Here is an 18,885-nt window from a genome sequence, read left to right on the forward strand (position 1 = left end):
TTCGTTTTTTTTTTCCCCCCCGCTTTTCCCAGCGTTCTTTTTTTTCTTTTTTTTTTTTTTTCTCCCCGCTTTTTTCCCGGTGGCGCATCCGGCGGGGAATGGGATGACGGGACCTTCCTGTTCCCGGCCCCGCGCCCGCCTCACGCCCGGGGGACGCCCCCGCCGCCGTGCCCCCGCAGCCCCGAGCCCGCCGGGACCCCCGGAGCCGCCCCCGAGCCCCCCCGGAACCCCGCCGGGACCCCCCGAGCCGCCGAGCCGCCCAGGTGAGTCGGGGGGCGCGGAGGGAGGGGCGGGAAAGGCGGTTTTTTGGGGGGGAGAGGAAAAGGAGGAGACCCCCCCCCCCCAATATAATAGGAGATTTCCTCCCCCCCCCTCCCAGTTTGGAATACCATGATGTTGGATTTGGGATGGGGGAAGGAGATGGCGAGGGAGTGCCGTCGAAGGGCTGGGCTGGGAATCCTTCCTCAAAAAATTTGGGAGAATATTTCCCCTTCCCCCCCCCCCCCCCAAGCTGGAGATAGCCCCGGGTTTGGATTTTTTGGATTTGGGATGGAGAGGCGATGGTGGAGGGAAAAGATTTGGGGCGGGTGGGGGGATGTGGATGAGCGGCGGGTTTGGGGGTGGAAAGGGGAGGGAAGAGAGCAGGACCCCCCCCCAAAAAAAAAAACAAAAAAAAATTTGGGAGACCCTCGCCACCAGCTGGGGATATCCAGGGGATGGAGGGGAACGATGGATTGGAGCCGGGGGGGTGAGGCGGTGGAAACGAGGCGCCGTTTTTAGGATTGGAAAAGATGGAAAAAGGAGAGTGGGGACCCCCCCCGCCAAAAAAAAAATTTGGGAGATCATCCCCCGCAGCTGGGATTTGGGATGAGAGAGGAGATGGATTTGGGCCTCGGGGGAGGGATCAGGTGCTGGTTTGGGGGGCAGAAAGGGGGAACGAGAATGGGGACCCCCTCCGAGAAATTTGGGATACCCCCATGTTGGATTGGGGGGGGGGGCTGTGTTTGAACCGTTTTGGGAGGGGGAGCAGGAGAGTGGGGACCCCTCAAAAAAACCCAAACCTGGGAGTCCCCCCCTGTATTGGATTTGGGGTGGGGGGCTGAATTTTGGGGAAGATTCTTGGGGCTCTGTCATTCTTTTGTGCCCTCTTCCCAAAATTAAAGGGGGGAGGGGGACTGGGAGTAATTTGGGGGGCCCCCGGGTGATTTAGGGGGGCACTGGGTGATTTAGGGGGGCACTGGGTGAGCTGCTCTTTGTGATTCCCCCCCCATCTGTGTCCCTCCATCCCCCTCCGCTCCAGATTTTGCGGACTGAATCCGGAGCAGCTTCGGGACCCACCGAGACCCCCAAAGGAGCAGGTGTGGGGGGAATTGAGGGGTACAGGGTGATTTTGGGGGGGGCACAAAGGGATTTGGGGTCACAGAGAAGGATTTGGGGCGGGGGACACAAAAGGATTTTGGGGGGAACAGGGATATTTGAGGGGGCCACAGAGGGATTTGGGATCACCCTGAAGGGTTTGGGAGGTGGGGTCCAGGGAAATTGAGGGGGGCAAAAAGGGATTTGGGGTCGCAGGGAGGATTTTAGAGCCACACTGAGAAACTCTGGGGGCACAGCCGGAACCAAGATGTAAACAATGCTTTGGAATTGGGGGGACTGGGGAGTGGGCTTCTTCAGCTCAGGGGGGGGTCCGTGGGGGTTCTGGGGTGCTCAGGGTCCCCCCTTGACACCGCAGCCACCCCGGGAGCCCCCATGGAGCAGGACGAGCCAGACGTGGTGGAGCTGCAGGACTCGGACGAGGGGGACGTGGTCCGGAGGGTCTTCATTGGTGAGGGGGGGGACCCCAAAAATGGGGAAGGGGGTGTGTTGGGGGGCTCCGGGTAATGCAGAAAGGGGGTGCAGGAAATTTTAGGGGTATCCAGACACTTTTGTGGAAGCTGCGGGCAAATTTGGGGGGCTCCGGATGCACCAAGAAGGGGGTAAGAGGTGTTTGGGAGGGCGTTCAAGTCACTTTTGGGGGTCTCCAGACACCACTGGAGAAGGCTTAGAGGCATTTGAGGGGGGCTCAAAACACTTCTGAGGGGGTTCCAGACCCTCCGAGAAGGGAGTGTGGGGAATTTTGGGGGCCTTCAGGTACTTCTGAGGGGCTCCAGATACTCCAGGAGGGGGCCCAGCCCCTTTTTGGGACAAAATGAGCATTTGGGGAGGGTGCCCGCCTCCTTTTTGGGTGCAGTGAACATTGGGGATGGGGGTCCCAGCCCCTTTTGGATCACCACGAATATTTGATCAGTGGTGCAGCCCTTTCTGGGTCACAGTGAACATTTGGGGCAGGGGTCCAACCCCTTTTTGGGTCACAGTGAACATTTGGGGAGGGCTCCGAGCCCCTTTTTGGGTCACAACGAACATTTGGGGAGGGTGCCCAGCCCCTTTTTGAGTCACAGTGAACATTTGGGACAGGGGTCCAGCCCCTTTTTGGGTCACAGTGAACATTTCGAGGAGGCTCCAGGTAAACTGGGAAGGCTCCAGGCACCCTTTTAGGGCACAACAACCACTCAGGGAGCCGGCCCAGCCCACTTTAGGGCCACAATAAACATCTATGTCGGGGTCCCAGCCCCTTCGGGGGTCACACCAAACATTTGGGTCGGGGGTCCCAACCCCTTCTGTGCTCTCACCCCCTCCCCGTGCCCCCCTCCCCGCCAGCCGACGACGGCATCGTGAGCGACGGCGAGGCCGAGGTGCTGCCGCATGAGATCATCCGCACGGTGATCCCGCACAGCCCCCTGCGGCCCCCCGCGCCCCGCGGCACCCCCGGCCCGGCCCCGGGGGGCTCCGAGGAGGGCGGGGGACGGCGGGGCGGCGGCCGCCAGCGCCCCTTCATCTGCAACGAGTGCGGCAAGAGCTTCAGCCACTGGTCCAAGCTGCTGCGGCACCAGCGCACGCACACGGGCGAGCGGCCCAGCACCTGCGGCGAGTGCGGCAAGAGCTTCTCGCAGAACTCGCACCTGGTGCAGCACCGCCGCACCCACACCGGCGAGAAGCCCTACAGGTGCGGCCACTGCGGCAAGAGCTTCTCCTGGAGCTCCAACCTCATCCAGCACCAGCGCATCCACACCGGCGAGCGCCCGTACGGCTGCGCCGAGTGCGGCAAGAGCTTCACGCAGAGCAAGAACCTCATCAAGCACCAGCGCACCCACGCCGGGCCCGGGGCGGCGCGGCCGCGGCGCTGCGCCCACCCTGCCGGCACCCCCAGGGCGCTGAAGGGGCCGCGGGCGGGGGGCGAGGCCGAGGGGCCCGAGGGCGGCGAGGGCGGCCACGGGCAGGAGCCGCTGATCTGCGTGGAGTGCGGGGAGAGCTTCGCCCGGAGCGCCGCGCTCAGGAGGCACCGCCGGGGGCACCGCCCGCTCTTCGTGCCCTGAGGGGACAGCGTGGGGACAGTGGCACGGCCATGGGGACAATGGCATGGCCCACGGGGACAGTGGCACCGCCCGCTCTTCGTGCCCTGAGGGGACAGTGTGGGGACAGTGGCACGGCCTGCTCTTCGTGCCCTGAGGGGACAGCGTGGGGACAGTGGCACGGTGTGGGGACAGTGGCACGGCCGTGGGGATGATGGCACCGCCCGCTCTTTGTGCCCTGAAGGGACAGCGTGGGGACAGCGGCACCGCCCGCTCTTCGTGCTCTGAGGACCATGTGGGGACGGTGGCACAGCCATGGGACAGTGGTACCACCTGCTCTTCGTGCCCTGAGGGGACAGCGTGGGGACAGTGGCACAGCTGTGGGGACAATGGCATGGCCCATGGGGACAGTGGCACCACCTGCTTTTCATGCCCTGAGGGGACAATGTGGGGACAGTGGTACCACCTGCTCTTTGTGCTCTGAGGGGACATTGGGACAGTGGCATGGTGTGGGGACAATGGCACTGCCTGCTCTTTGTGCCCTGACGGGACAATGTGGGGACAGTGGCACCGTCTGTGGGGACAGTGGCATCGCCCATGGGGACAGTGGCACCGACTGCTCTTCATGCTCTGAGGGGACGATGTGGGGACAATGGCACCGCAGCGTAGTGACACAAGGACAGTTGGACAATGCTCTGGCAGCCTCTGCTCTTGGTGCCCTGTGGGGACACGGTGCCACCACGCCAGGGGACATGGGGAGTGTTTAACGGGCAGGACAGAGCTGGGGTCACACAAGCTGTGCCACAGGTGAGGGGACGGGGTGACACCAAGCTGGGAGACAGTGGGGGGGCACCAGGACATGGACAGGACAGAGTGACACAGAGCTGATGTCCCCAAGTTCACCCCGTGTCACCCTCGGTGCCCCTCACTGTCCCCCTGTGTCTGTGCCACATCCCAGAGGTGTAAATAGGGGAAAAGGCGGGGGGGGACACGAGGGTGGGACCCCCGGGGGCGGGAGGTGACACCGGGACGCCCCTGTGGGGTGGGGAGGGGGCATGGACGGGGCTGGGTTGTGAATAAAGTTGTTTTGGGGGATCTGGGCGTTGGTTTTGGGGGGGTGGAAAGTAAAAATCCCTGGAGGAGGGAGCAAAAAGCCCCCGGGAGAAAATTTGGGGGGGGTCCTGGTTCAGTCTCTGCAAAGACCAAAAGGGACAGAAGGATCTTGGGGGGCAAAGAAGGGGGGTCCCAAAACCGGGAAGAGTGTGGGAGGGGGCAAAAGAAATCCCACATAAGTGGGGAGGGGGATTGGGGGACCCCCAAAACCAGCAAGGGGGACACTGCATTCTGTGCGTGCAGCTGTGGCAGTGTCCCCCCACACCCCAAATTCTTCCTCTCAACCCCCCCCAGATCCCACTCGGAGCCATCTCGCCTTTATTCCAGGGACAGGTACAAAACGGGGAAAGGGGGTGTTGGGATTTGGGGGGGGGGGGCTGCACCACCAGACCCCCCACACACAAGATTTTGGGCTGGGGTGCTAAATTTTGGCACACCGGGACCCCTGAGGCGCCGTCAGCTGCCGCAGCTTCTGTGCCATCATCTGCAGCACGAAACAGGGAGAGATCGAGGGGAACATCGGGGGGATAAAGGGGCCCCAAAGTGAGGAGGGGTCGGGGGAGAATGGGGGCACCTGGCAGCTCGGAGGGGACCCTCCTAAAATTGCCAGCGGCGCAGGATTCCTCCCAGAACAAAGCTGCCAAACCCGAGGACTCCGGCTACCTCCGAACCGACTTTAAAACTCGAGGTGGGCGCTGAGATTGGTTTGTTGGAAAAGGGCCGGCGTTGCCATCCAGGGGCTGGATGAGGGTTCGGCTTCTCCTCCTAAAACACAGCGCCGGCCCCCGCGCTGCCCGAACCCACCCTCATCCCCACATCCGCAGACGCCTCGGGAAATCTCAAGGAAAGCGCGGGTCGGGCGGCGCAGGCCGGCTCTGGCTCGGGCAGACCTCCCTCAGCAGCGAGCTCCCTCCGCGCCGCCATTTTGTCACCACCCTGTCCGCCATCTTTAGTGTGGGATCACGTGACTTCCGCCCCTCGGGCGCCATCTTGAGTGCTGGCAGACGCCACTTTGCCCCCGGGGGGGGGCGGGGTTCCAGGGCTCCCAAATTTCAATTTTTAGCCCTCCTGAGACCCCAAAATCCCTCAGCTCCCCCCAAATTCCTTCTGTGGGCGGGTTTCCCCTTCTCCTGGGGTCTCCCTGTCCCCCCCCAAATCGCCCAGACCTCCCCAAATTCCCCCTTGGGGGGGGGGTGTCTCCCAATAATCCTGACCCGACCCGCCCCCCGCTGGGTCATTGCTCCTTTATTCCTCCACCGTTTTTAATAATAAAGGACAAATTCCAAAAAAAAAAACCGACAAAAAGGAGAAAAATTGGGGTAAGGGGACTGCAACACACAGAGGGGAGGGGGACACGGGGAGGGGGGGGGCACGGCCCCTTTTTTTGTGTGGTTTTTTTTTTGTTTGTTTGTTTGGGGTTTTTTTCCCACCCCCCCCCCTCCATTTTTAAATCCCATTAAAAACCGTGAGCGACCTCGGGGTGAAGGACCCGAACCCTCCCCCCCACAAAAAAAAGAAAAAAAAAATAAAATCATGAAGAGAAAGTAAAAGGATTGATAGAAATTGAAGGGGGGGGAGGAAAAAAAAATCGAAAAATAAAATAAACTAAAATAAAGCAATAAGTAAAATAAAGAGCAAAAAAAATCAATAAAATCAAAAATAAATAACAAGAAAACACTAAAAAAAAAAAAAAAAAAAAAAAAAAAAATCACAAAAAAACCACCAAAACACCCCACAAAAAAACCCCAACCCAAACCCCTCCCTTCCCCCCCCAAAAAATCACCCCCCGCCCCTCTCCAAATTACGAGTCCAGCTCCAAGCCCCTGAGTTCCTCCTCCAGCGCTCTCCTCCTGCCCAACTTCTCCAGCTGCTCCTTGGTGGGCTGCGGGATCCCCCCTCCCTCCAGGCGCTGCCGCAGCTCCTCCACCTGCCGCAGCTTCTTCCGCAGGCTCTTGATGCGCCGGCTCCTCTCATTATTCCCGGGAATATCGCCGCAATTCCCGGCATTGGCCACGCTTTTCTCCCCCGCTGTCCCCACTCCTCCTCCTCCTCCTCCTCCTCCTCCTCCGTTGTCGCCGCCTTTGTTGCTGTCCCCTCCTTCTTTTTCTTTTCCTCCTCCTCCTCCTCCTCCTCCCAAAGCGATTTTTTCCAGCGCCGCGCTCAGTCCGTCCCCGCCGTCGTTGCTTTCCCGGTCTTTTTCCTGCTGCTGTTTCCTTTTCTCTTTGCGTTTCAGGTTCCTGCGGGCGGTTTTGGATAAAGCCGGGCTGGGCTCGCAGCCCTCGGCCCGGCCCGGAGGGGTTGCTGGGCTCGGCTCCGGGTTTAAGCCAGGTGGGAGTTCGGGTTTGCTCCTGAAGAATTTCACGTATTTGTTCTCGTAGCTGTGGTTGGAGAGGAAAATAATTTTAAAAAGGGGGTGAAGGGGTTTTGGGGAGGGTCCTGGAGGGGATAGGAGAGTCTGGGGAGGGGTCGTGGAGAAGTTTGGGGGGGTTCTGGAGGGGTTTGGGGATGTCCTGGAGGGATCTGGAGGGGATGGGAAGGGTCCTGGAGGGATTTGGGGAGATCCTGGGGTGGGACAGGAGGGGTTTGGAGGGTCCTGGAGGGGTTTGGAGGGGATGGGAAAGTCTGTGGGGGCTTCGTGAAGGGGTCTTGGGGGTACTGGGGTGGTCCTGGAAGGGACAGGAGAGGTCTTAGGGGGTCCTGGAGGGGGTTTGAGGGGAGACAGGAGAGATCTGGAGGGGGACAGGAGGGATCTGGGAGGGTCTGGGGGAGCCAAAGCCAGGCCTGGATGGGACCCGACCCCTCCCCACACCCTGGGGACCCCTCCCAGGACCCCCCCGAGCCCCCCACTCACACGGGCACCTCCTCCTGGGGCACGTAGCCCTCCTTGACCCGGCGCTGCTTCCGCCAGGTCCCGTCCGGCCGCTGCGTGGACGGGATGTACCTGCCTGGGGGACAGCGTGGGGACAGTGTGGGGACAGCGTGGGGACACTGCCATGGGGACACCATGGGGACAGTGTGGGGACAGCGTGGGGACAGCGTGGGGACACTGCCATGGGGACACCATGGGGACACTGCCATGGGGACAGCCATTGACACCATGGGGACACTGCCATGGGGACAGCGTGGGGACAGCCATTGACACCATGGGGACACCATGGGGACACCCATGGGGACATCATGGGAACACCCCCATGGGTACCATGGGGACACCCATTGACACCATGGGGACACCCGCACAGGCACCATGGGGACACCATGAAGATGTTCTGGGGATACTCCAGGGACACTCTGAGGACATGGGGACACCGCCACAGGCAGCAGGGGGACATGGGGACACCCAGGGGGACATCCTGGGCACACAGAGACACCCCCACAGACACCACAGGGACATGGGGACACCCATGGACATCACAGGGACACTCTGGGGACATGGGGATACCACAGGGACACCCCCAGGGTCAGCCGTGGACACCAGCAGGGCTCCACGACACAGCCAGGGACAGCAGGGGGACATGGGGACACCCATGGACACCACGGGGACACCCCTGGGGTGACCGACGGATACCGGGGGGACCTTGGGCCACCCCAAGGAGTCCCAGGGCCACCAGGGGGGCTCGGGGACGCTCAGGGACCCTGGTACACCCCACGAGACCACCCCAACCGTCCCCAGGACCCCCTAGAGACCCCAGGGCCCCCTCCCCAAACCCAAATCCCTCTCATAGACCCCAAAACCCTCCCGGGGGCCTCCAGGACCCCTCCCCAAACACCCCCCAGACCCCTCACAGGGGTCCTACCCATCCCAAACCTCCCTTAGGCCCTTCCCAACCCCGAGACCCCCCGCCGCTCAGAGACCCCAAACCCCCTCACAGAGACCCCCAAATCCCCCTGAGGGACCCCCAGGCCCCCCCTCAGGAACAGCGCCCCCCCCCTCAAACCCCGCTTCGGCCCTTCCCCACCCCGGGACCCCCGCGCGGGTCGGGGCAGGGGTCGCGGGGGTCCCGTGGGGGGGTCGGGGCAGCCCCCGGAGGGTCCCGGAGCCGCCCCCGGCCCGCGGGGCCCCGCCGCGCTCACCGGTCTCGTCCGTCACATAGGGCGTCGCCATCTTTGCGCGCGCGCCGCGGGGCCGCCCCGGAAGTGACGCAAGAGCGTCAGGGGCGTGGTCGAGGCTGGAGGCGTGGTTATGGAAATTAAGGGGAGCGGCCATTTTGATATATGTAAATTAGTGGGCGTGGTCATTGATTTGTATGGAAATTAGAGGCGTGTCCAAAAGCAGCAAATGGATTTTTATGGCAATTGGGAGGCGTGGTCACTGATATGGAAATTAGAGGGCGTGGTCAGTAGGGGTGTGGTCGTTTATATGGAAATTTGGGGGCATGGGCAGGGAGGGGGTGTGGCCATCAACAGATATGGAAATTAGAGCGTGGTCGAAAGAGATCTTTAATTAATAGGTAAATTCGGGGGTGTAGCCGCTGGGTTTGGGGGGGGTCCCTAGAGGAGGGGGCTGCTTGGGGCCCTCCTCGGATACCCCCAGACCCCCCCAAACCCACCCGGGACCCCCCAAAACCCACCCAAGACCCCCAACTCCCTCCCTAGAACATCCCAAAATCCACCCCGGATCCCCCAAACCCCTCCAGGACACCCCCAGACCCCCCAGAGCCTTTCAGATCCCCCCAACAGTCCCCCGGGACCCCCTAAAACTCCCCCAAACTCCCCTGAGACCCCTCTAAATCCCCCCCAAAACCCACCCAGGACCCCCCAAATCACACAAGGAGCCAGAGCCTCGGGCACAGCTGAGCCTTTAATCTCGGTGTCACTGAGGCCACCACGCGTGTCCCCAAAGTCGTCCCCCTCCCCGTGCTCCAGGGGGGTTCTGGGGGCTCGGGCCGTGCCTGGGGGTTTTTTGGGGGGTCTGTTTTTGGGGTGGGGGTCCCTAGACCGAGTGACCCCGGAGGAGGGGGCTGCTCTCGCCGCTCGGGGCCCCGCCCAGGGTGCGCTGCAGCAGGCGGCGCACGGTGACACTTGGGGACAGCCACCCCCGGGGCCGGGCGGGGGGCGCGGGGGGCGCCGGGGACAGTGCCGTGTACTTGACTCGTCTGGGGGGACACGGGTGAGAGGCGGGGGGGGACACGGGGTCACCTCCGTGCCACGGGGTGTCCCCGAACCCACGGTGTCACCTCCAGCCCACCGTGTCACCTCCCCGCCAGAGGGAGTGTCCTTGATGTCCCCAACCCCATAAGGACCCCAAAAACACCCACAGTGTCTCCCATCCACCCCACGGTGTCACCTCCACCCCGTAGGAAGTGTCCCCAGTGTCCCCTATTCTTAGGGAGCGTCCCCAACCCCAAGGTGTCACCTCACCCTACAGGGAGTGTCCCTGATGTCCCCAACCCCACGGGGAGCGGAGAAGCCCCCCCAAGCCTCATGGGATGTGTCCCCAGTGTCCCCCAGCCCACCCCATAATGTCCCCCCAGTGTCCCCTCACCCCCTGAATCCCCATTCCGTGTGTCCCCGTGTGTCCCTGCTGTCCCCTCACCCCCTGAGCCCCCACTCCATGTGTCCCCACGTGTCCCCTCATGTCCCCAATGTCCCCATACCCCCCTCCCACGTGTCCCCACGGTGTCCCCGCTGTCCCCTCACCCCCTGACCCTCCTCCCCTGTGTCCCCACAGTGTCCCCTCGTGTCCCCAGTGTCCCCGCTGTCCCCTCACCTGTAGGTGTACGCCGCCGTGCCCAGGGCGGCCGCCACCAGCACGAGCCCCACGAACAGCGTGGTCCTGCCGGCGGCGGGGGCGGCTCCTGGGGACAGCGACAGCTCAGTGCCACCCGGGGGGACCTTGGGGACACCCCTGTGCCACCTCTGACAGAGCAGGAACAGCCCAGCCGCACCCAAGGGACCCTCGAGGGCCCTCCCTGTCCCCGTGTCACACCTCTGATGCGGTGAGGTGGCCACAGCCGGGGACTCTTGGGGACCCCGTCACCCTGTCCCTGTCACCTCCAAGGGGACAATCCCACCCAGGGGACCCTCAGGACCCTGTCCCCTGTCACCTCCAAGGGGACAATCCCACCCAGGGGACCCTCAGGACCCTGTCACCCTGTCCCTGCCACCTCCAAGGGGACAATCCCACCCAGGGGACCCCCAGGACCCAGTCCCTGTGTCCCTGTCACCTCCAAGGGGACAATCCCAGCTCACCCCCACCCAGGGGACCCTCGGGGACCATGTCATCCTGTCCCTGTGACCTCCAAGGGGACAATCCCAGCTCACCCCCACCCAGGGGACCCTGAGGACCCTGTCACCTTGTCCCTGTCACCTCCAAGGGGACAATCCCAGCTCACCCCCACCCAGGGGACCCTGAGGACCCTGTCACCTTGTCCCTGTCACCTCCAAGGGGACAATCCCAGCTCACCCCCACCCAGGGGACCCTCGGGATCGCCCTCCCCGTGTCGCACCTCCCACGGCCACGCGGGTGGTGGCCACGGCCAGCCCGTTGCCGTTGGCCAGGGACACGTTGAGGCAGAAGAGGCCGGAGCGGTTGAAGTCCTGGCGCAGCACCAGCTCGCAGCCCGGCGCCGGCGACACCGGCGAGCACGACTCCGCCTCGGCCGTGCGGCACTCGGCGTCCGCCACCACCGTGCACACCTCCTCGGGCAGCCTGCGGGGGCACGCGGCCGTCAGCACCGCGGCGTTTGTCCCCGCCGCTGTCCCCGCCCGTGTCCCCGCTGTCGCCGCCGCTCACCCGCCCTCGCAGGTCACCGTCAGCTCCACGCTGCTGCCGCCGCTCTCGGGCAGCACCTGCACGATGGCCACGCTCTCGATGCCCTCTGCGGGGTGGCGAGGAGGAGGGGTCAGCGGGGTCGGGAGCCCCCCCAGGGTCACCCCCAGGGTCACCCCCGGGTCACCCCCGGCACTCACGGACGATGTCCAGCTGCGTGGAGAAGGTGCCGTAGCGGTACAGGACGCAGCCGGGAGAGTCCTCGGCCGGGGCCTGGCGCTTGACCAGTGCCAGCGGCTGGGCTGTGGTGGCGGCAGCTGTGGCTCCAGCTGTGGCTGCGGCTGTGGCTCCAACTGTGGCTCCAGCTGTGGCTCCAGCTGTGGCTCCAGCTGTGGCAGCAGCCAGGGACACTGCAGTGGCTCCTGCGGTGGCTTCTATGGTGGCACCCACGGTGACACCGAGCGTGGCTGCAGCGGTGGCATCGAGGGCAGATCCAGCTGTGGCTGGTGCAGCTGTGGCTGCAGCATCTGTGGCGGATCCAGCTGTGGCTGCAGCATCTGTGGCGGATCCAGCTGTGGCTGCGACAGCTGTGGCTGCCGCATCTGTGGCGGATCCAGCTGTGGCTGCAGCATCTGTGGCGGATCCAGCTGTGGCTGCGACAGCTGTGGCAGATCCAGCTGTGGCTGCGACAGCTGTGGCTGCCGCATCTGTGGCGGATCCAGCTGTGCCTGCAGCAGCTGTGGCGGATCCAGCTGTGGCTGCGACAGCTGTGGCCCCAGCTGTGACATCATCCACGCCTCCGTCTGTCGCCGCATCTGCAGGGACACACGGAAAACGCTGGGCAAGGGCAAGGGGACACCGAGCCTTGGGGACACCGAGCCCTCGGGGACACCGAGCCCTTGGGGACACCGAGCCCTTGGGGACACCCCCGTCGTGTCCCCTCCCCACCCACCTGCAGCCGCTGTCCCCTCCGCGGGGGCCGCGGTGACCGAGGTGTCCCCGACCTCCGTGGCGACAGCGAGGGGCGCGGAGGAGGCGACGGCCGCGGTGCCAGCGGCGGTGGCGGTGGCGGCCGAGAGCTCGGTGGCAGCGGCGCCGGAGGGCTCGATGGCGGCGGTGCCAGCGGGATCGGTGATGGCGGGGACGGAGGGCTCGGTGACGGCGGGGTCCGAGGGCTCCGCCGCCGAACCCCCCGTGGGCTCCGCGGGCTCCCCGGAGGCTGCAGGGAGAGCGGGGTGGGGTCACCCCAGCGACCCCCCCCCCAGAACCCGGGGTGGGGTCACCCCCAACCCGGGACCCCCCGGGACCACCCCAGCTCCAGCGTCGGGGGTGCTCTGTGTCCCCTTAGGTGACACTGGGGGGACAAACCGGGGGTTGGGGGGAACCTGGGGGCTCCGTGGGGTAGAGGAGGGGGGGACACTGGTGACACCACGAGGTGAGGGGACACTGAGGACACACGCCCTGGGGTGGGGTGGCTCTGGGGAGCGGGGTGACACCGGTGACACCCCAAGCTCCCCCAGCGCCCCTCCCTTACCCGTGGTGGCCGCCGCCACCGTGCTCTGTCCCCCGGCGTCGGTGGTGGCCGTGGGACCCGCGGAAGGCGCCAGCGCGGTCGTGGGGCCGCAGGGGCTGAGGGGGATGGCGGCCTGGAGCACCAGGCGGGCCGAGAAGGTGCCGGTGTCCAGGTAGGTGTGGGTGACGGTGGCGCTGCGAGAGATGAGGGTCCCGCTCTGGTCCCCGAAGTCCCACGAGTAGGACACGTCGGCGTCTCGCAGGTAGCGGCTGGGGTCGTGCAGCCGCACCGTGAACGAGACGGCGCGGTTCCGCACGAAGCGCCCGTCGCCCGTCACCGCGTCCTGCAGCTGCGACACGTCCACGGCGAACGGGACCTGGTCTGCGGGGACGCGGCGGGGACGGCGGGGCACGGGGAGGGCAAAGGGACAGCGGTTGGCACGGGCACCGGCAGGGCTGGCGGCTGAAGGGCTGGCACGCAGTGACACCGCGGGGTTTGTCACACACAGCCAGTGTCACCTGCAGCCTGTGTCACCCAGAGCCAGTGTCACCTGCAGCCTCTGTCACCTACAGCCCCAAAATCCAGTGTCACCTGCACCCAGTGTCACCCACAGCCAGTGTCACCCACAGCCAGTGTCACCCGCAGCCAGTGTCACCCACTGCCTGTGTCACCTATAGCCAGTGTCACCTACAGCCCAAAAACCCACTGTCACCTGCACCCAGTGTCACCCGCACCCAAAGCCCCCTGCAGTGTCACACCCAGTGCACCCACAACCCCATCACCCCCTGCCCACCACCCCATTTCCCACCCCAAACCCCTCGCCCCATTTCCCACCCCATTTCCCACCCCATTTCCCACCCCAAACCCCTCGCCCCATTTCCCACCCCATTTCCCACCCCATTTCCCACCCCCCGTTTCCCGGTGCCCCCCGTGCCACCCACCGGTGACGCTGAACTGGGTGCTGGCGTGGCCGATGGGGATGAACTTCTGGCGGCCCCGGTAGTGGTAAACGACCACCTCCATGGTGTAGGAGCCCAGGGGCACCCCGGCCGTGCCCACCGTCAGCTGCGACGCCGCGCCGTCCACCACCTGCCAGTACCGCCCTGGGGACGGGGACAGGGACAGGGACAGCATGGCGGGGTCAGTGCCACCCTGAGCCCAGCCACCACCTGCCAGTACCGCCCTGGGGACAGGGACAGGGAGAGGGACAGAGACAGCATGGCGGGGTCAGTGCCACCCTGAGCCCAGCCACCACCTGCCAGTACCGCCCTGGGGACAGGGACAGGGACAGGGACACCATGGTGGGGTCAGTGCCACCCTGAGCCCAGCCACCACCTGCCAGTACCGCCCTGGGGACAGGGACAGGGACAGGGACAGAGACAGCATGGCAGGGTCAGTGCCACCCCGAGCCCAGCCACCACCCGCCAGTGCCACCCTGGGGACCGGGACAGGGACAGGGACACCACGGTGGGGTCAGTGCCACCTCAGCGCGGTCAATGCCACTACAGCAAGGTCAGTGCCACCACACTGGGGTCAGTGCCACCACAGCAGGGTCAGTGCCACCTCGGGGACCCCCCGGCCCGTTTCCGGGGTCCGTCGGTGCCGTCCTCACCCCAGGTCCACCAGACGTAGACGAACTTTCCCCGCTTGCCCCTGGGCATGGGCTGCCCGTCGGGAAAGGCTCCGGTGGCGTCCGGCTGCTCCGGGAACACCGGGTCCCCCTGTGCCACCCGCGTGCCTGTGGGGACACCCGGGGTCAGGGGACACCGTGGGGACACGGAGGGTGAGGGACGCAGGGTGGGGGGGGGCCCTGGTTGAGTTTTGGGGTGGTTTTAAGGGGGTCCAGGGGGTTTTGGGGTGGTTTCAGGATGGTTTTCAGGGGTTTGAGGGGGGGTTGGTGTGGGTTTAGGGGGTTGGGGGGATTTCGGGGTGGTTTTGGGCTAGTTTTGGGGGATTTGGGGAAGGTTTGGGGTGGTTTAGGGAGATTTTAGGATGGTTTGGGGAGGTTTTAGGGTGGTTTTGAGGCCGTTTTGGATGGTTTCGAGGTGGATTCAGAGGGGTTTGGGGGTGTTTCAGAGCATTTTTAGGAGGTTTTGGGGGGTTTCAGTGCGTTTTTAGGGGGTTTAGGGTGGTTTTGGGTGTTTTGGGGGGGCTCAGGGCAGTTTTGAGGGCGGTTTCAGGGCGGTTTCGGGGTCGCTGACCGTTGACAGTGCAGTTCTGGCCCCACACCACGCGGCCGTCGGGCAGCACGGTCTGGTTGCCCGGGAAGCGCAGGGCGATGGAGAAGGTGGCCTGGGCACCCGCCATGGTGGGAGCGTCGTTGCTGATGTCGAAGGTGACGTCGCCGCCTGCTCGGGGACATCGAGGGGTTCAGCGGTGACACCCACCGTGCCCTGGTGGCACCCACCTCGCCCCGGTGTCACCCACCTCGTCCCGGTGGCACCCACCTCGCCAGCAGTCGCGGTTCCCCTGGCGCCAGGGCTGGTAGAGCCCCGTGTTCCAGCTGCGGAACGGCGCCGGCCGCCCGCTCCACGCCGGGCTCCGGCCACGGCTCCGGCCAGCGGCTCCTGAGGGGACAGCGACAGGGACAGGGACAGGGACACGTCAGGGGCACGGAGGGTCCCTCGTGTCCCCCATTCTCAGGGCTCTGTCACATCCCTCCACGTCCCCACCTCACTGGGGCTGGAGGGTCCCACGCGTCCCCAACTCTCAGGGGTCTGGGAGGTCCCCCGTGTCCCCCCACCCGCAGATCATTTCCGTGTCCCCCGTGTCCCCATTTCAAGGGCATCTTCAGGTCCACACGTGTCCCCCTTGTCCCCCACCCTCCGATCGTTTCCATGTCCCCCATTTCGAGGGCATCTCCAGGTCCCCCCATGTTCCCCCACTCTCAGGGCACTGCCAGGTCCCTTGTGTCCCCCACGTCCCCAATGTCCCCCCACTCTCAGGGGTCTGTGAGGTCCCCCGTGTCCCCCCACCCTCAGATCATTTCCATGTCCCCCATGTCCCCATTTTGAGGGCATTTCCAGGTCCCTCGTGTCCCCCACGTCCCCAGTGTCCCCCCACTCTCAGGGGTCTGTGAGGTCCCCATGTCCCCAACACTCCCCCAGGACCGAAACGTCTCCCCACATCCCCCTCAGCCAGGGGGGCTGCCAACCCCAGCACCCCCAGCCCTGGGGGCGTCCCGACCTTTGGGGGGACCCCGGGGGGGACCCCGGGGGCCGCGTGACGGAGCTCGGGCCAAGCCACGCGCGGGGCAAAGCCATCACATGGCGCCCCAAAGCTCTTTCATGTGACGCTCAGCTGAGCCGGGCCCAGCCGGGACGGGACGGGGCAGGGCAGGGCAGGGCAGGGCGGGCACCCCCCGTGTGCCCCCGGGCTCGGGGGGCTGCAAAGTCGCCTTCGTGTCCCCCGTTTTTCGGGGCGGTGTAAGGTCCCCTCTATGTCACCTCATTGCCAGGGGGCCCGAGGGTCGCCCCGTGTCTCTGTCACCCTCAGGACGCTGCCAGGTCCCCCCCCGTCCCCTCACTCTCAGGGGTCCCAAGGGTTCCCCACCCTCAGGGGTCTCTCAGGTGCCCCCCTGTCCCCCCACTCCCAAGGGTCCCCTGTGTCCCTGTCACTCTCGGGAGTCTCTCAGGTCCCCCCCCGTCCCCTCATTCTCAGCGGTCCCAAGGGTCCCCCACTCTCAGGACACTGCCACCTCCCCCCTGTCCCCCCACTCCCAAGGGTCCCCCATGTCCCTGTCACTCTCGGGGGTCTCTCAGGGCCCCCCCACTCCCCCCCTTCACACGGGGCTGCCACTTCGCCCCCCACTCAAAAAACGGGGTCCCCCCCTTTTTGGGGACAGCGGGGCAGAGTGCCCCCCATTTCCAGCGGGACGGCGACCCCCCGAGTCCCCCACACTCACCCCACACCCGCCCCCCAGGACCCCACAACCACCCCCAGGGGGATTTTTGGGGTACAACCCAGCTCCGGTGAAGGATTTAGCTTCGAGTGGGGGGCTCTGCACCCCAAAACCCCTAAAGGATCGGGCTCTGGGACCCCCCCAAAAGACCCCACTTACGCCGCTGAGCCTCGGCCAGGAGCAGGAGCGTCCCCAAAACCGCGATGGCCCCGAGCCCCCTCATGGTCCCCGCGATGTCTCCCCCCACGCTCGGGCACGGCCGGGGTAGAGGCGCAGGGGACGGGGACGGGGACAGAAAAAGGGGCTCTCATTTGCATGACCCCACCCCCCAAAAAAGGGGGGGCGCCACGGCCGCACCCCCCCCCTCGGGTCCCACGTGGGCCCACCCCCCCCCCCGGTCACACGGTCCGGCCCTGCCCCGGGGGAGGGGGGGTGGGGACACGGGGACCCCCCCCTCAGCTCGAGGGGGGGGGTTTTGGGGGGCTGCCCCCCGATCCCGGCGGGTGGAGACCCCAGGGGGGCGGGTTTGGGGACCCCCAGAGAGGGGGGTGACACCCGTGGGGGGACAGCGGGGGAGGGGGGGTCATAGTCCTGACCCCCCGGTTGTCACTTATGGGGGACCCCGAGCCCGGGGGTGACACCGGGGGGACCCCGATGGCACGGGGGGACCCCGATTACACAGGGGGACCCCAGTCCTGGTGGGTGACAAAGGGGGACCCCGGGGGGACACAGAGGGGGACCTCGATTGCACACGAGGACCCCGATGGCACGGGGGGACCCCAATCCTGGAGGGTGACACGGGGGGACCTCAGTCCCTTTGGGTGACACACGGAGGGGACCCCGAACTTGTCCACACGGGGGTCCCCGATCCTGGTGAGTGACACGAGGAGACCCCGATGACACAGGGGGACCCCGATCTCGGTGAGTGACACGGGGGGTCCCCGATCCCGGTGGGTGACACGGGGGTCCCCGATGACACGGGGGGTCCCCGATGACACAGGAGGACCCCGATCTCGGTGGGTGACGCAGGGGTCTCCGATCCCCGTGGGTGACACGGGGGATCCCCGATCTCGGTGGGTGACACGGGGGGTCCCCGATGACACGGGGGGTCCCCGATCCCGGTGGGTGACACGGGGGGTCCCCGATCTTTCCTGCTCTGGACGTGTTCGCGTCCCCCCGGGGCCGTCCCGGTTCCCGCGTGTGCGCCGAGCCCCGTGACCCCCGCCGAGCCCCGTGACCCCCGTGTGTGCCCCGGGGCCGCTCCCCGTGACCCCCGTGTGTCCGGTTGCGGTCCGGCCACCGGCCGAGCATCCCGGCGGGAGCCTGCGGTGTCCGGTCCTGACCCGGGTCCCATCCTCATCCCGATCCCGATCCCGATCCCCGGTCCCGGTCCCGGTCCCCATTCCAATCCCCGGTTCTGGTCCCTGTCCTTGTCCCGATTCCAGCTCCCGGTCCTGATCCCAATCCCGGTCCCTGCTCCAGTCCCCGGGCCGGGTCCCTGTCACTGCTCCAATCCCGTGTCCGTGTCCCCAGTGTCCCCAGTGTCCCCAGTGTCCCGTTTCCAATCCCCGGTCCCTGTCCCCAGTGTCCCGTTTCCAATCCCCGGTCCCTGTCCCCAATGTCCCGTTTCCAATCCCCGGTCCCTGTCCCCAGTGTCCCGTTTCCAATCCCCGGTCCCTGTCCCCAATGTCCCGTTTCCAATCCCCGGTCCCTGTCCCCAGTGTCCCGTTTCCAATCCCCGGTCCCTGTCCCGTTTCCAATCCCCGGTCCCTGTCCCCAATGTCCCGTTTCCAATCCCCGGTCCCTGTCCCCAATGTCCCGTTTCCAATCCCCGGTCCCTGTCCCCAATGTCCCGTTTCCAATCCCCGGTCCCTGTCCCCAATGTCCCGTTTCCAATCCCCGGTCCCTGTCCCCAGTGTCCCGTTTCCAATCCCCGGTCCCTGTCCCCAGTGTCCCGTTTCCAATCCCCGGTCCCTGTCCCCAGTGTCCCGTTTCCAATCCCCGGTCCCTGTCCCCAGTGTCCCCAGTGTCCCCAGTGTCCCGTTTCCAATCCCCGGTCCCTGTCCCCAGTGTCCCGTTTCCAATCCCCGGTCCCTTCCCCAGTGTCCCGTTTCCAATCCCCGGTCCCTGTCCCCAGTGTCCCGTTTCCAATCCCCGGTCCCTGTCCCGTTTCCAATCCCCGGTCCCTGTCCCCAGTGTCCCGTTTCCAATCCCCGCCGCCGTTCCCGGTAGTGTCAATATCCCTTTAAGGGATCTCCCG

General features: G+C 65.4%; 3 protein-coding genes across 3 annotated transcripts; 1 reads left to right on the forward strand and 2 right to left on the reverse strand.

The window, feature by feature from the left end:
• The first annotated feature begins 193 nt into the window (after window positions 1–193).
• On the forward strand, window positions 194–4,393 carry LOC120764486 (zinc finger protein 787-like). The gene is made up of 4 exons (XM_040088473.2): window positions 194–263; window positions 1,301–1,358; window positions 1,733–1,825; window positions 2,698–4,393. The coding sequence occupies exons 3-4, from the start codon at window positions 1,750–1,752 to the stop codon at window positions 3,411–3,413; spliced, it is 792 nt and encodes a 263-aa protein (XP_039944407.1). The 5' UTR covers window positions 194–263; window positions 1,301–1,358; window positions 1,733–1,749; the 3' UTR covers window positions 3,414–4,393.
• Window positions 4,394–6,303: 1,910 nt separating this feature from the next.
• PYM1 (PYM homolog 1, exon junction complex associated factor) lies at window positions 6,304–8,671 on the reverse strand. The gene is made up of 3 exons (XM_058423791.1): window positions 8,574–8,671; window positions 7,354–7,447; window positions 6,304–6,880 (listed from the first exon to the last, which is right to left on the reverse strand). The coding sequence occupies exons 1-3, from the start codon at window positions 8,602–8,604 to the stop codon at window positions 6,304–6,306; spliced, it is 702 nt and encodes a 233-aa protein (XP_058279774.1). The 5' UTR covers window positions 8,605–8,671.
• Window positions 8,672–9,432: 761 nt separating this feature from the next.
• PMEL (premelanosome protein) lies at window positions 9,433–16,848 on the reverse strand. The gene is made up of 12 exons (XM_040088338.2): window positions 16,785–16,848; window positions 15,172–15,291; window positions 14,926–15,072; window positions 14,337–14,462; window positions 13,666–13,827; window positions 12,746–13,105; window positions 12,164–12,430; window positions 11,412–12,026; window positions 11,236–11,320; window positions 10,949–11,151; window positions 10,210–10,297; window positions 9,433–9,595 (listed from the first exon to the last, which is right to left on the reverse strand). The coding sequence occupies exons 1-12, from the start codon at window positions 16,846–16,848 to the stop codon at window positions 9,433–9,435; spliced, it is 2,400 nt and encodes a 799-aa protein (XP_039944272.1).
• Between the last annotated feature and the right edge of the window lie 2,037 nt (window positions 16,849–18,885).

This window comes from Hirundo rustica, chromosome 30 (genome assembly GCF_015227805.2).
Source record: "Hirundo rustica isolate bHirRus1 chromosome 30, bHirRus1.pri.v3, whole genome shotgun sequence".
Taxonomy (NCBI): domain Eukaryota; kingdom Metazoa; phylum Chordata; class Aves; order Passeriformes; family Hirundinidae; genus Hirundo; species Hirundo rustica.